Consider the following 16,262-nt stretch of genomic DNA (forward strand, 5'->3'; position numbering starts at 1 on the left):
GCAGGCAGAATGCCCTCCCATCATATGTCAAGGAGATAAACGACTATATGACTTTTAGAAGAACCTGAAGACAGCCCTGTACAGGGAAGTTTTTTAATGTTTGATGTCTTACTGTGTTTTAATTTGATGGAAGCCGCCCAGAGTGGCTGGGGCAACCCAGTCAGATGGGCAGCATATAAATAATAAAGTATTATTATTATTATTATTATTAATTAATTAATTAAATGGGACATCTGTCCAAGAGGCTTACATAATGGGCCTGAGACAAGGTGGAATGGCAACACGGTTTTTGACAACTGAAAATGAGCCAGAGGGAGGATGAGATCTTGGGGAAGTGTTTGTATACTTAGGCAAATACTCTGTTTCATAACCAACTGCAATGTGTCAGTAACAATACAAATAACATGCAGATATCATCCAAGTGGCAGTTCATACTAGAAAGCAGCTGGAAGAGAAGGGAGGCAGAAGTTGAAGAAAGACCTGTGAATGGAGAGGAGAGTGTTGTCCTTTTCCCATCCTTGGAGTTTCCTCTGGGAAACTCGCCAAACCTGCTGCACCTGGAACTGGGTACGGAGAGCGCAGCCGACTGCTCAATGGACATGACTGTGATGGACAGCCTGAGGAAGCTCTGCCCACCTTGTCCATGAAAAAGCAAGTCTAGAGTGAGAGACTAGGGTTATGTCCGCAGCAACCCTGCTCTTTGTGAGACGCTTGTGGGTGGGCTGAGAGTTTGTTTGGACTCTGGGTGAGTTCCAGGGTGGAGCCCTGGGTGAGAGACAGGAAGCTGATAGGGAGGGTGTGTCCAGAGGCAAGAGAACTAATATTGTCTTATATTTATTAGTAATGTTGTATTAATGGGAAATACTTTTATATGTCAACTCTGTGTTTTTGTAGTATTTGTTGCTTAACCTGTCTATTGTTGCTTTAGTTTTTTGTACACTGCTTAAGAGATATCTGTGTCTGTCTGTCTGTCTGTCTGTCTGTCTGTCTGTCTGTCTGTCTGTCTATCTATCTATTTATTTATCATCTATCTACCTATATCTGTCTCATCTCTATCTATAGTGGTGCCTTAGTTCTCAAACTTAATCTGTTCCGGGAGTCTGTTCGACTCCCAAAACCGTTCGAAAACCAAGGCATGGCTTCCAAGTGGCTGCAGAAGCTTCCTGCGCTTAATTGGAAGCCACAGAAGCAGCTTTGGATGTTTGACTTCTAAAAAACATTTGCAAACTGGAACACTTACTTCTGGGTTTGTGGCATTCAGGAGCCGATTTGTTCGGGAGCCAAGCCATTCAGGAACCAAGGTACCACTCTATCTATCCATTTAATCTTAAGCGATAGAGAAATGATATAAATAAATAAAAACCTTCACTTTGTTGGACATTGCTTTCATGTCAGGGAATACCTATTTGCGTTTCAGCTCCTTTGTTGGCCCATGTTTGAGTAGCATCAGTCCTCAGGTGTGAAATTGTTTCTGCTTTCTTTGCTTTCTGCTTTGGATTCTCTCTCTCCTCCCCGACCCCCTTTGTGGTTTACTATTTTGGATGGATGGGGATCTTCCAATGAAAAGCGCAAACGTGCTATGTGCAGAACCAGAATAACTTACCGGTATCTGATAGCAGGGATCTTTGGGGCAGCTTGCAGTAAGAACTGGTTGTTTAGAAGATAACATTGAAGCTCAGTATTTCTCCATTCAAAGGGATGTAGTCCAAGCATCCATCATGATACGAGGGACTTAAAAAGAGGTAAGCATCTTAGAAATGCTCACCAGCCAATGGCTTCTAATCAGTTCTGCAGCCTGATTTGAGAATGATCTTCAGCCCAACATTTTCATCTCTCAAAGATTTCCTTGTGGAATTATAGAAACCCTGAGATTGCAACCTTCTGATTCCAGGCCTTTTCGTGTTAAAGGTGGTACACTACAATTGGCAAGGTCAATCTAGTCAGCACAAGGAAAGAGAGGAAGCTTCTCGTATGTTAAATCATTAAAATGTATTATTGGTACTTGGATCTGAAGCAAAACTAGAGCTTCGGTGTCTGGGCTCATCTCTGAAGTGGATACCACGTTGATTTGACATACCACAAATGAGTATTTCTGCTTTATGCTCCCTCTTATCTTTACCAGTCCTTTTCCGCAACGTTGGACCAGTTGCTGAAGTGGAACTCAGCAAGAACAGAAGAAATACAGCTCACTCACTGATCTAGTGAAATCGGCTCCTGCCCATAAAACCTAGGCTTCAGTAAATCAGTTAGCCTTTACGGGTTTTCGTTGTCTGCATTTCTTGCTGCATGAGACTAATGCTGTAATTTTTTTAAAGAAACATCTTCCAACCCTAGTTTTCGTTGATGATGCTACATACTTTATTTGTAAAGGTGTTTTTGTTTTTCAATGCTTATAGTGTTACCTGGAGAAGTGAGATTTTAACAACTGGAAGATAGTGATGAAAGGAAACCTAGATAAAATGGTTGCTGAGGTTGGTCTCTGAATGTAGGAATAAAATATTTGGGCGACTTAAAGTACTTAAGTCTCACTTTCTTAGTGGACGACTTCCAAGCATTTTACTTGTAGAGGCCTTTAGAACATTGTAGGTTACATCGTTTATTAGAACTAATACAGAAATGGAAATGAAGGACTTTGCCTGCCATTGTTTAGTTCCCCAACCATAGGCCAAGGATCCTGTCTAAAGCATCTCTGTTGCAAAGAACGGTCCACTCTCGACTTCAGTGACAGATTCCCTTCTTTGTAGGACTTTGATCTTAAGAAGCTTGCTCACTAACGCCTCCTGCCTTGGGGATCAAGTCTTCTTCAAGACATTTAATCAGTATTTTTGGACATATTCTATTGGGCTAGAGATTTCATGTAAGTTCAGGCAATTGAGTCCCATGCTTCTTCACTCCTGGAGTTCAAAAATTCTTCCTAATGAGAGTCTTAGCCCTTTGTGGGTGCAGGATGTCATCATCTCTTATATTGGAGAAAAGCTCAGCCTTGTTTTTAAGAAGTGTTATTTCCCACTTTTCTCCTCCAAACTGAACAAACATACTGGTCTTTCCTCCTGCTTTTTATGAGCCGTCAGTTTTAGGCCTCTAATAATCTTTATTTCGTTTCTATGGATACTTCCAGGTTTTTGTCCCAAATGGATGTGACAAGAGTTGAATATGACACAGATATCATCCATTTGAATATACAGTCATACCTCAGGTTGTGCTCGCTGCGGGTTGCGCATTTTCAGGATACGAACGCGCTGAACCCAGAAGTACCGGAACGGGTTACTTCCAGGTTTCCGCGCACGTGCAGAAGTGCTAAATGGGTTGCGAATGCACCTCCCGAATGGATCGCGTTCGCAACCTGAGTGTCCACTGTAATGGGGGAATTAGCATGAATCACCTGTCCTTTCTTACTTAATGCAGCACATGTGATATTGGCTTCCCCCCAAACTGTTTCTTTGGCTCTGAAACTTGCGTTCATGCCCACATATTTTAATGTTGTAATTCCTCCTTGTGCCATTTGCGGGATACAGGGCACTTTCCTGAGCTCTTCCTCCATAAATATCAACTTCCACTTTTGAGAACAAAGTAAAGAGAAAATCTATTTCTAGAAAAGGGGCAAAGAGGCACCGTTGATCTGAAAGTGGGCCAAATACTCAAGAATCTAGTGAACCCCCTCCCCCTTACATTCATTGAAATGATGGTAAGACATTCATGGGCAATACATTTGGATAGAGATATTAGGTGGTGCAATGGGTCAGTCCATCTGGCTTTGGACCAGAAGGTTGGTGGTTCAGTTCCACCAAGGGACAGCTGTGGACAGGATTGAAGCATTGCAGTGGCTTGAACTATATGACATTGGGGGGTCCCTTCCAACTCTACAGTTCTGTGATTCTGAGAGGGGGAGAATTGATGAAAAGCAGTTGCAAATAGCATTTGCTATATCGACTAATACTGTGTTTGCAGAGTAAGAAGACCCTCTCCCCAGGGTTACTATGTTGGCCAAAATGTTCATTCAACTGTCAGAGAAGCAGAGTATAAAGGGATATTTTCCTTAGTAAATAGTTTCACTTAATTGAGCCAGCAGTTTTGCAAGCAAGGCAAGTTTGGCTTTTTGGCCTTGAAAGCGCATTTAAATACACAAAAGAGTGCATGTAGCAATCAGAGCTTTCCATTTATTTTTTACAATTTACAGCCTTGCCCCTCTCTGCAAACTGCTTTTGCAGCTTCTGGGAATTTAAGAAGCGGCTTCGATGGCTGAGGAGGCGAGACTGTAGTTGCCTTAAAAAGAAAAGTTAAAATCTCTTATGCTCATGTTGAGTGAGCTGCAGACTCTTTTGGATTTCATCCATTGACTCTTTAAGAAACTGTTTGCTTCTGTATTTGGAAGGAATGAGTCACAAGTCCTCAGAACTGCTAATATTAAACAAATTGATTGCTGGCAGTGAATTGTGCTTGGATGGTATTTAAGTGTAGGGTTGCTGAGGTTGTGCACCGATGACTGTGCTGAAAAAAAATCCTAAGCCTGAGATCCATGTATGGTAGAAATGCAAAATAATGTTAATGGTGTAGTTGTTGTTTGCTTCATTTATGAATTGTTTATGTTGAAGCACTTTGAAGCAATTTCACAATACAATAAAAGCATGTATAAGACAACAGCATATATAAAAATTTCAGATCTAACACAGGTACTGATTAGGATAAAAATCACTGCTTAGCAGACTTGCTGAAATAGGAAATGGCGTCTTCATAATAACCTTTTAAAGTTGAGGAACGTTTTCTCCTGGAGCCTGAAAATATATAATGAAGGCGCCAGGCGAACTTCCCTGGGAAGAGCATTCCACAGACGGGGAGCCACTGCAGAGAAGGCCCGTTCTCGAGTTGCCACCCTCTGGACCTCTTGAGGAGGCGGCACATGAAGGAGGGCCTCAGAAGATGATCTCAGGGTCCTGGTAGGTTCGCATGGAAAGAGGCAATTCTTGAGTTATTGTGGTCCTAAGCCACTGTAGACAAAGATTGGAATAATGGGCAAGCTGTCCTTTGAGGAACACTTGTCAACCATTATAGATCTTTGGTTTGAGGGACCCCTGAAGAGTTTTTGGACAACCCTAGGGATCCTTGGAACATAGCTTGAAAGCTACTCTTATTCAAGTATATATATAGTTATGGATGTGTCTACTCAAGTATATATATATAATTATGGATGTAAAATTTCTGGAATTTTGAAGACAATTTGCCCCTTTTGGAAGAAAACTGAAACCTTTGGGGAAATTGAAATATATCTGTGAGGTTTGCGTGATGGTGCTTCACGAGTAACGGAGCAGGAACCCAAACAGTCTTTTGGCAGTTTTATTGTGCAAACTATTTGAAGTGCAGAGCTACAAAAAGCATGTCTGTCTCAGTCGCTGGCAGAATCCGGGAGTGGCCCCTTCCGGCTCCTTCCCCAGCATAAGAGCTTTGGCACCCCAAATCTCCTCCTACCCTCCTTGCGTTTCACCCCTCTGCGCAATTGAGGCGCCGGAAATGGCATGCTTCCCTCCTGACCAGCCAAGCGAGGTGAGCGCAGGGTCTCAGCAACATCCCCAAGCCATCTCCCATCTCCCCGCCAGATTCCCTGTTTGCTGCTCCTGGCTGGCTGAGGTGCTGGGGCTCTCCTCTCCCGGCTGGCCCCTTCCCTTCCCTCCCCACTGGAGGTGTGGCCGCTTTTCGCACTGGAAGAGGTGCTGCTGCTCAATTGGCGTAGTAACGGACCCTCCGTTTCCCTCAGCAGGCCAGGTGGCAGTTCCCTGACAATATCCATTAATTGTTTTCTTATGAAACCTAAACTTATTTCACTGCTTTAACTTGAAACACATCATTTTTAAGTTGACATACAAAGTGATACTGTTTATGTTTACGAAATGGGTGTTTACTCTGAAGACTCGCTCGGTTTAGTAGAGCTTATTTTCCAGGATAAGGGCCTCGAAAGTATATGTTCCTTAGTTTTGCAGAAGCAAAATTGCAGGAGAGAGCTGTGTGTGTGTTTATATATTTCCCTTCAGTCAAAACCAATTCCCAGAGTAGCTTATGAATATTTGTGGTAAGACAATGCTTGCTCCCCAGGCCTACATTTTAAAAGGTAGAGCACAAAAGGAAAAGGGACTGGGCACTAGTTTTTACTTATATATAAAATATTAATGAAAACTACGCACCTGAACATAAGACGCGCCTAGTTTTTAGAGGAGGAAAGGGGGAAAGCCCTTTTTTTTGAGGATCAGCTCAAAGTGGTGCAGCTTTTTTGCAAAGGGAAAAGCCCTGTTTTTTTGAGGATCAGCTCAAAGTGGTGCAGCTTTTTTGCAAAGGGAAAAGCCCTGTTTTTTTGAGGATCAGCTCACAGTTCTGCAGCTTCTAGTCCTACAGCCATTTCTACAGTTTCCAGACAGATAATCTAATCAGCCAGTCATATGTTGCTGGGGAAACAAACAGCCTCCCTCTGCATTCAACAATGGAGGCCTGGGAAAGGGGGCAGGGGCTGGAAAGGGAGCCTTATCTCTCTCCTTGATCACTTGCTGAACAGCTGTTCAGAGGCTTCCCTTCAATACCCCCTTCTCTCTTTGTAAAAAAGCCCCTAGGCAATTCGGCTCCAGGGACCATGCATTTGCTCCATAAGACGCACAGATATTTCCCCTTACTTTTCAGGAGGAAAAAAGTGTGTCTTATGGAGCGAAAAATATGGTATGTAAAAAAGTTATTAAAATTCTTATGTTTTTTTGGTTGATATTTAGATAATTATTTTTCTACCTTTACAGGATACAAAATTATGGATAATAATGGAATATCTTGGCGGAGGTTCTGCTCTTGACCTTGTAAGTAATCAGCTTATAGTAATGGAACTAAAGGGTGTTTATCTGAATTTGCAGTTGTTTCTATGTGCATCATAAATTCAGAGTGATGTCCAGTGATGTCCGATTGCGCCTTAAACAAAAAGACACCCAGCATCTTTTCTTTCCTCTCCAGCACTCCTGCACCCCAAAAAACTGCTCTGGAGATGCCCCAATCCTCCAGGTCAGATCTTAAGAGTGCAAGGGGGAAGTTGGGAAGAAGAAAAGTTGTTGCTACACTGGATCTCACCAATAGGAATTTATTTATTTGTTGCACTTATTCCCCACCCTCACTTTGATGATTCCAAGCCAGCTTCATTTAAGCTTCATAAATTTGTGGTAACTAACTTTAGTAAGAGGGTAAATGTATGTACCTGAACCATTAGTTCTTGGCTTCACAATATAGGAAAAAGTACTTTTGATTGTGTCATTTGATTTTTATTGGAATAAATGCCCCATTCTTAATCATCTTCCTTGGATATTGCGATTCATATGTGACAAGGAAAACTGTGAGCCATGATCTGCTGTACAACAACAATTTATTTATTGCATTAGCCCTATGGCCATAGCACATAGTAAAAGACCAGGCAGTAGCCTGACACGATTATGCAGAGAATACAACAGATACAGTTAAAACAATTGGGAGTAAAATCGTACAGGTTAAAACAAATAAAATAAAAATAAAAAGCACTAGCAGGCGTGACAAGAGTGTCCATGTTGGGAATATACATAAGACTAAGGCTAAGGGAAGTTGGCCAAAAAGGTGGTCCTGAGTTTCAGGGCCTGTAATATGTAGATGGCCACTCCACGTGAAACCAAGGGGTTGGCATCCACCAGTAGATAATTCATGCGGTCATCGTCTCTGGCGATAGTCGGCGGGATTAGAGAGAGAAGCCTGGATCTTATTGAGGCATATAGTGGGCAGTAGAGGAAGAAGTGAATAAAGTCCTCTATCTTTCCATTGTTGCATGGGCAGAGTCGAAGATTCAGAGGGGTATTGGAAAATACACCCTGTAGGAATGCTGTGGGAATGGCATGAAATCGAGCCAGTGTAAAGGCTGTAATAAAATTGGAATAATGATGAGTTAGCGGAGGCTGTTTGCCTCAAACGGCCTTGTCCTCCTAGAACAGCCCAGTCAAACACTGAAAACTCCATAGGTATTGAACTGAGTATTGATTTGAGGGGAGCAGATTCCCTTCCAGCTGATTCTTCTGCATCCTCCCTCCGATTCCTCGCACCCCATCCCAGTTCCCAAGGGGAAAAGCTTACACCTCGAGTTGGCATTTTGTAATGCCACTGCCTGAGAACATGAATGTGCAGAAAATAAATACTTCTGTAGTTTCGTGTCATTGCTGATTTCTCACGTTTTGTCTTCTATTGTGCATTACTGTCTTCAAATTATTGACTTCAATTCGCCCACCCCCAAAGGTTTATCAGCTGTATTTGTGCGACGTTTATATTGGAAAAAATAATATGTTGTGTTTCTCCTAGTTAGAACCAGGGTCTCTTGATGAAATCCAGATTGCTACGATATTGAGAGAGATTCTGAAAGGCCTTGATTATTTGCATTCAGAAAAGAAAATCCACAGAGATATTAAAGGTAAAACTTTGTAGGGTATGTATTTTAAATGCTTTGGGTTGGATCCAGTCTTAGTCATGGTTAGAGTAGTCCCATTGAAACCAAATCACATAAGCTAGTCCTTATTTCTGTGGGTCCTTGACTAAGCCAACCTATTTAGCTTAAACATTCGAACTCAACATTCTTTCTCAAAAAATATATATTTTCCAGCTGCTAATGTCCTGCTGTCTGAACAAGGAGAAGTCAAACTAGCCGACTTTGGTGTAGCTGGACAACTAACAGATACACAAATAAAGAGAAATACCTTTGTGGGTACACCGTTTTGGATGGCACCAGAAGTAATAAAGCAGTCAGCGTATGATTCAAAGGTAAGATTAAAGTAGGACCGCTTAGGGTTCAGAGTTGGGCCTGGAAATCTTTTCTTCTGTTGTCTTCGTTAGGTGAAATAATATTATTCTGCCATGCTGAAATACACACGCGCGCACACACACACACACACACAGTGGTACCTTGGTACTCAAACGACTTGGCTCCCGAACAAATCGGCTCCTGAATGCCGCAAACCTGGAAGTAAGTGTTCCGGTTTGCAAACGTTTTTCAGAACCCTAACGCCCGACACAGCTTCTGCAGCTTCCGGTTGAGTGCAGGAAGCTCCGTTTGTATATATACTGTATGTTTTATTATCACTTTTCACAGTACAATAAAAGACAGGCTAGTTACAAACACACACACACACACACGAAGAGAAAGAGAATAAAAGAAGAAAAGATAAAAGGTACAGGATCCTCTCTCCCCAGTATATCTTATCTTTTTTCCCATACCGAAAAGGGCGTGTCCTCCCAGCCCTCACCTGGGGGTGTTCCTCTCTTCTCCCAGCCTCTCATCCTGAGAGATTTCTGCTTCCTTGTCTCTCGCACAAGGACCTTCGGACTGTACATTATGCTGAAATTTTCTGAGGAGGATTTACCTGGATCCCTTTTGTATACAGCCCTTAATGCTCACGCAGGTGTTTAGGATTATAATATTTCCAGAATTGTGATGTAAACGGGTTTAAAAAAACAGACCGCTCATGTTTGAGTGCTTATTTCAAATACCTAAAATTAAGATGCAGAGCTAAGGGTGTGCGTGAATGATCAGTCAGTGAAATGAATGAAATTTTGCAGTTGGTTTCAACTTATCCTTTGCCTCCCCCCCTGCTGTAAGTAAGATGGCTTCTGTGTTACAGGCAGATATCTGGTCACTGGGCATAACAGCCATAGAGCTTGCAAAAGGTGAGCCTCCACATTCAGAGCTGCATCCCATGAAAGTTCTCTTCCTGATCCCAAAGAACAACCCACCAACATTAGAAGGAAACTACAGCAAACCTCTGAAGGAGTTCGTTGAAGCCTGCTTGAACAAGGACCCAAGTTTTGTAAGTTGTTTTGGTTCCCCCACACCCCATATAGCTTTGCTCATGTTGCTTAACGCACAAGTTTGAAAATGGAAGGCTGAACCGTCGACAACATTTTAATGTTGTGTGTATTGTATGTATGTTTTTACAACACAAAATGATTTTATTCTGACACACCCCTATTTTTTGTGGCGCTTTATCCTGAAAATGTCTGCCTTTCTCCTTTCCATGTTACTTTTAAAAAACAGATTACACATTGAATTTAACAACAACAACATTTGTACCCTGCCTATCCAACTGGGTTGCCGCAGCATTTCATTCAAAACAGCCTCTTTCAGTTAAGATAAAGGAGAATTGAGAGGGTTTTTTTCAAATACAGTGGTACCTCTGGTTGCGAGAGGGATCCATTCCAGAGCCCTGTTTGCAACCTGAAGTGCCGCGTCTGCGCATGCGCGCAACGTGATGTCATTTTGCGCTTCTGCGCATGCGCGAATTGCCGAACCCGGAAGTAACCTGTTCCAGTACTTCCAGGTTGAGTGCATTCGTAACCCGTGACGAACGCAACCTGAGACAATCGTAACCAGAGGTACAACTGTAAAAATCTTCGCCAAAACCACGTTCATTTCATGTGAGTTTCACTTTGTCTATTCAGTCCACATTTTGTTCAGGCTGATGACAAACAGGTGTCACTTCCGCAAAATTGTTTAGCTTTCTTATCTTCTCTAGGATCAAAATATTTTGATGGAGGTTTACAAGCTACCTACATTTTAAGCTGTTTCTAACTTTTTATGATCCATCTATACTACTGATTAGCAGCTACTTTTGTCGTGGAAGCACTTGGATGGGGCAAAGGGTTTCAGCCAGTGCATTGACCACCTTCCTGTTGTGTGCAGTGGTTGTTTCTGGAATGTGGAATAGGGAAATGCTTGATTGGCAGATAGGGATTTAGGTAGCTGTGCATATATTGCATTGATGAGTCCATCTAAAAGTATTAATGAATCTATGCCTAAAGTCTACTATGTATATTTTTATTGAAATCTATGAGAAAGGAATAAAAGTAATACAGGAGAATTAAGCATTCATTAGCCACAAAGACACATTTCTTAGACTATACCAATGCCTGATGTCTGTCTTCAGTAACTGTATGTTTAGCATTTTGGTGGACTTCAGTTTCTTTTTCTGTTGTCTCCTTGTAAATCAGCTGAAGTGTATTAAGCAAAGAAACTTGCTTTTGTTTTTAAGAGACCAACGGCAAAAGAACTCCTGAAGCACAAGTTTATAATACGGAATGCAAAGAAAACCTCTTACTTGACAGATCTCATTGACAGACATAAAAGATGGAAGTCGGAGCAGAACCATGATAACTCCAGCTCTGAAGATTCAGATGGGTAAGCGTGAAAGCAGGAGAATACTGCAGATGCAGTGGGGCAAGCTTCGAAAAAACAATGTATCTTGGACATACTCAAAATTAAACTGCTAAAAAGTAACGTAACTTTAAGAGTACAGACGTACCTTGGATTCCGAATGCCTTGTGAGTCGAACAATTTTGCTCCTGAATGCCGCAAGCCCAGAATGAGTGTTCCGGTTTGCAAACGTTCTTTGGAACCCAGACGTCCGAAGCAGCTTCCGATTGGCTGCAGGAGCTTCCTGCAGCCAATCAGAAGTCACGCCTTGGTTTCCAACTGTTTTGGAACTATTTGGGGTAGCATCATAGATAAATGAAACCGTAAGTGGGATTTGAGAAAGAAATACAACAATTTTATCAAAGTTTTGTAATAGATTTTTTTTTTTTTGTATAATTCAGCAGGAAAGGGCGGGTGATAAAAACACCATGAAGATAAGGGTGGGAAGTCAATCTCTAAGGTTTTATTCAGTTGGAAATTAATTTTTATTTTTTGAAATTGTTAATCTAAGATTTGTTAAATTCGTTAATCTGGTTGTTGCTTTTTTTTAAAAAAACAAACTTAATTAAAATAATTCCCCCCCCCCAAAAAAAAATGAAGTGTGGGAGGGATACTCTGAAGCAAGCATGCCCCAAGCCTTCACTCAACGGCACCCTCGTGTGTAAGAGAGCTGTAGGACACAATGAAAAAGTGCTGTTTTTAAAGGCTACGTTGCTGAGATTGGGAAGCCTCTTAAGAATCTCTCTTTCAAGGACAAACTACTGAATTGTTGTTTTTGCAAAATAGTTACTGCTGGGTTGTAGAATATGTATCTGTGCATTTCCTTTACAATTCACAGTTACTGATTTTCATAATGTGAATTAATAAAGCTAATAATGTAAAATTAATGAAGTCCAGCACCTCCCTAAGTTCTGAAGGGCCCCCATCCAATTATTAAAAACTTATTTCAGACCACTTTTTCATCTTATAATAACTTAGAATTTTGGTGATGGTGTTGGTTTAAAGTACTGTAATCATGTTTGAGTTTGCCAGCTTAGTTTTATTAAAAGCAGATGACAATCATATGACTAATGTGGTTATTTTCTTTGCAATAAAGGGAAACAGATGGCCAAGCCTCAGGTGGCAGTGATTCAGGTGACTGGATATTTACAATCCGAGAGAAAGATCCCAAGAACCTTGAGAACGGAGCTACCCAGCTACACGAGTGGGAAAGGAACAAGGTATTTACAGACACTGGAGGAAACAAGAAACTGAAAGTATTTTAAGTTGCAATGCATGCTTTTCAACTTTCATTATCACAGCTTACGGCTCTGTGAGGTTTCTGTGAGGTTTCAGGTTGTACCCAATGCTGCATGAGCAGTGTTTCTCTTGCTTAACAGGACTTGCTCTTCCTCTCCATACAGCCACAAAATTAGCTCTAGGAAGTGCCCTAAACCAGGGGTAGGCAACCTAAGGCCCATGGGCCACAAGCGGCCCACGGGGGTCGTTAAACCAACCCACGAGCCGCCCCCGAACCGAGCCGCCCACTCAGCGAGTCCCTGCGTGCTGCGCTAAGCCAGTGCAGCTCAGTGCAGGTACTCGCTTCTGCGGCACTGAAAACCGTGTCTCTGCAGACGCCAGGCATTGTGGGCGCGTGTGCTTACACACACACGTGATCCGGCCCACGGAGGGATCTCCACTGGAGTGAACCGGCCCAGGCGAGGTAAACCTTGCTGACCCCTGCCCTAAATTTAGTGGAGCAGTCGAGAAGGTGTGCAAAGGGCTGCAGGAGGAGAAGAGGGGGACCTTCCATTGCACAAGCAGGTGTTGGTTGTGGAAGCAGAACAGCAGCATTGGGTGCAACCCTTTGTAACTCTCTGCACATTCAGAACTCAGCGTGCAGACTCCTAAGTATAGGTTCCATAGAAATCCCCGTGAAACGAAATGGGGTTTGGGAACCTCTGGCCCATGGGCCAAATTTTACCCGGCAAGGGTCCCAGTTTGGCCTGAGAGGCAATTTCCCCCAAACCATGCCCACCTACCCCAGTGGTGTCAGATGTGGGGCAGATAGACACAGCTGGAACCTGATCGCACAGCCGATCTTTGCAGAAAGCAGCTTTGCCAGCCCTTTGGAAGTACAGAAAAAAGGGCTTTCAAAGCAGCAGTTTCCTGTGTACAGCACTTCCCATGTGCCAAGTATAGGGTTGGCAAAGCCCCATGCACTGTGGTTCCCCAGTGCCTGACAACCAACCAGGTGTTGGGCATTTGGGAACAACAGTGAAAAAGGGGCTTTGCCAGATCTCTGGGACGAGTAGCTGGCAGATGGGGTATTTTTTTTTTAATGCTATCTCTATCACAGAGTCTGTCTAGCCAAACGTGCAATTCCTTTGTGCAATGCTGCATCTGATGATGCTAGCAGCAGCCACTGTATTAGTGCCGCTGAAGGATATTCCTGGGTTGGCATGTGGCAGTGATGCAGCAGTTGTTTGCCATCCTCAACACTCAGTGTGCTGGTGCCCGTTTATGCATTAAACGTGCACATGTGTTCCTCTAATGTCTTCCCTTGCTTTTGTTTCATATTCCTGCAAATAGTAAACCAACTGCTTCCTGAAGTTTTACCAGATATATACTTCCCACCCACCCCAAATTTATTTGGTATTGCACAACTGAAATATTTCAGAATCCTAAAGTACACTTTGCTACATAAAGTAGTTAATTGTCTGTTTAACTACATTTCCTTGCTATTTGTAATACAGCTTTTGTTATGTGATATACAGAAGGAGTTCCACTTGTTCAAAATTGAATTTCAGCTTGCAATATTAGTTTCAAAGATGCATTAATGAATTCTGGATGTATTTGTACTTGGAAGTGTGTTGCATAAAATGTAGAATATAGGAAAAGAATTAGAAAAGGTTCAGTATATGCACCTCGCTTGATGTATTATGGAATTGTTTATTTTTTTTCTCCCAAAGGAAAATACCATTCAGAGGCGTCCTTTATCTCGGTGCTTATCAACAATCATAACGCCATTATTCACAGAGGTAAATTTCCATCAGGTTCAATGTTTTCCAGTCAACGTGAGGACCACATTGCCTTGTGGTCAGCCTTCCTGGTCGGGGGACTCATGCCCATGGTGGGTGGGGCCAGGTACAAAATGGGCGGAGCAACATATATGATCCCCCCCTTTTGTACAGGAGGCTACATTCCTGACATGCAAAAGTCTCTCTATATACATACATTCCTCCCTCTTGGCAAGCTAGAGATGCTTTCGCCATTTAAGGAACCATTCCAGCCAGGCAAATGCTCTCAAAGAGACTGCGGAGCCTGGCATAGTGAGGGTTGTGGTCTGGGTAGGAGATGCAGTGCCTGGGGAAGCGTCCCAAGCACCAAATAGACTCTGTGTATTTGGCCTCTGAGCCTGGCGTTCCCCACCCCTGCTTTAGAAATGATGGGAGAAAATACAGGAAAACAAATGTAATCAGTTTTGCTTCTTTGAGTACATGTAGGATAAATGCAAGATTATTTTTTTTAATGAGAATTAGAGCAGGGTTTCGCAAACATGGGTCTCCATCAGTTTTTGGACTACAACTCCCATCATCCCTAGCTAGCAGGACCAGTGGTCAGGGATGCTGGGAATTGTAGTCTAAAAACAGCTGGAGACCCCAGTTTGGGAAACGCTGAGTTACAGTGATGTTTTGATCCCTTCATATTGGAATAGTAGTAGTAACAGTTAAATATCTATATAGCCCTGTTCAGAAGCTCAAAGACTATCCTGTCTTAGCAATAACTCTGCAAAGAAGATCAACAGCATTCTTGCTGCGCAGCAGATGGGAGGCTAGAGCTGAGATAGAGCAGCTTCCTAGCCTAAGGCCTAAGGGGATTTTGGGAGAGATGTAAGTTTGAACCGGGACTTGATGCTGAAAGGCACTCTGGCATCCTTTCCACCTTTCCTAGCGATGTTTGGGGCTGTAGTCCAGCGATATCTGGCAAGATCCATGTTGGAGCAAGGTTACACCATGGTAGCAGCAGGGGATAGACTATCGAAGCTTGAATATAATATGCAACCAGAGTTGGGAGTATGCATTACTGCCTGCAGAGTACTTCATAAAGCTGGTATCTGTCCATCCTCTGGTCTTCAGGAGTTTAGAGCAGTTTCCCAAACTCGGGTTCCCAATCTGTTTCTGGACTACAATTCCCATTATCCCTGACCACCGGTCCTGCTAGCTAGGGATGATGGGAGTTGTAGTTTAGCAGCAGCTGGAGACCCACGTTTGGGAAACCCTGGTTAGAGAAACGCAGTGGCTGTGATGAAGCGGCATTTGTTCCTTCTCCCTCTCCTCCCTGTTCCCTTCCTGGTTTTAAGGGCCTCGTGGTGGGAGGTGGGGATATTAGCAGTTATGTTAGTGAGCCAGAAGGAGCAGCAGTAGAAGTCCTTCTCCCACCTCTATTTTGAAGAGGGGGGGGCAGCTGCTGTAGCGCAGCCCACATTTCTTAGTCAATGGGCAAAGAGAAGCACCTTGTGGTGTGAGAGGTGCCTACTGTTCCCCATAACACACACGCATGGCTGCTTTTTATATATTAGCTGTGTATTCAAGCTGTGTAAACTGTTAAGTCTTGGGCATGGAGTGGCAAACTCCTATTAGGAGACGAAAAAGGCCTCTTTCCCAATGAAAAGGCAGCCTGGTGATTCACTAAATGCGTTGATTGCCATTAGAGGCAATTTATTTGTGCAGTGAAATTACCTTCCTTTTTTTTGGCACAGCAGCCTCCTGGATACTTCTGTGAGTTCCTGGTGCTTTTAAAGGGAATATATCGTTCAGGGAGGGAGATCAGGATGGGAAAGGCTATTGTGCTGAAAATAAGGGACGTGACCCTGCTATACATGTGTCTGTGTAGAATGTTGCCCTGCATTATGGCTCTTAAATCATGCATTTATAAGCAGTTGTCAAGTTAAAGCCCTGCTCATGCTTTTAGAGATTCCTATCTTCCTTAGCTGAGATTTGCTTGATAACATACAATAGTTTCAATTTATGTTGTAGATCTCCATGCAGTCTTTAGAACTAAAGTG

General features: G+C 42.8%; 1 protein-coding gene across 1 annotated transcript in view; it reads left to right on the forward strand.

The window, feature by feature from the left end:
- STK24 (serine/threonine kinase 24) overlaps nucleotides 1–16,262 on the forward strand; it is a 35,436-nt gene that overhangs the window by 16,575 nt on the left and 2,599 nt on the right. The window contains exons 3-9 of the mRNA XM_033147858.1: nucleotides 6,771–6,827; nucleotides 8,335–8,443; nucleotides 8,633–8,790; nucleotides 9,648–9,833; nucleotides 11,055–11,200; nucleotides 12,312–12,435; nucleotides 14,167–14,235. Coding sequence (XP_033003749.1) covers nucleotides 6,771–6,827; nucleotides 8,335–8,443; nucleotides 8,633–8,790; nucleotides 9,648–9,833; nucleotides 11,055–11,200; nucleotides 12,312–12,435; nucleotides 14,167–14,235 — 849 coding nt within the window. The remainder of the gene's footprint in view (nucleotides 1–6,770; nucleotides 6,828–8,334; nucleotides 8,444–8,632; nucleotides 8,791–9,647; nucleotides 9,834–11,054; nucleotides 11,201–12,311; nucleotides 12,436–14,166; nucleotides 14,236–16,262) is intronic.

This window comes from Lacerta agilis, chromosome 4 (assembly GCF_009819535.1).
Source record: "Lacerta agilis isolate rLacAgi1 chromosome 4, rLacAgi1.pri, whole genome shotgun sequence".
Classification (NCBI taxonomy): Eukaryota; Metazoa; Chordata; class Lepidosauria; order Squamata; family Lacertidae; genus Lacerta; species Lacerta agilis.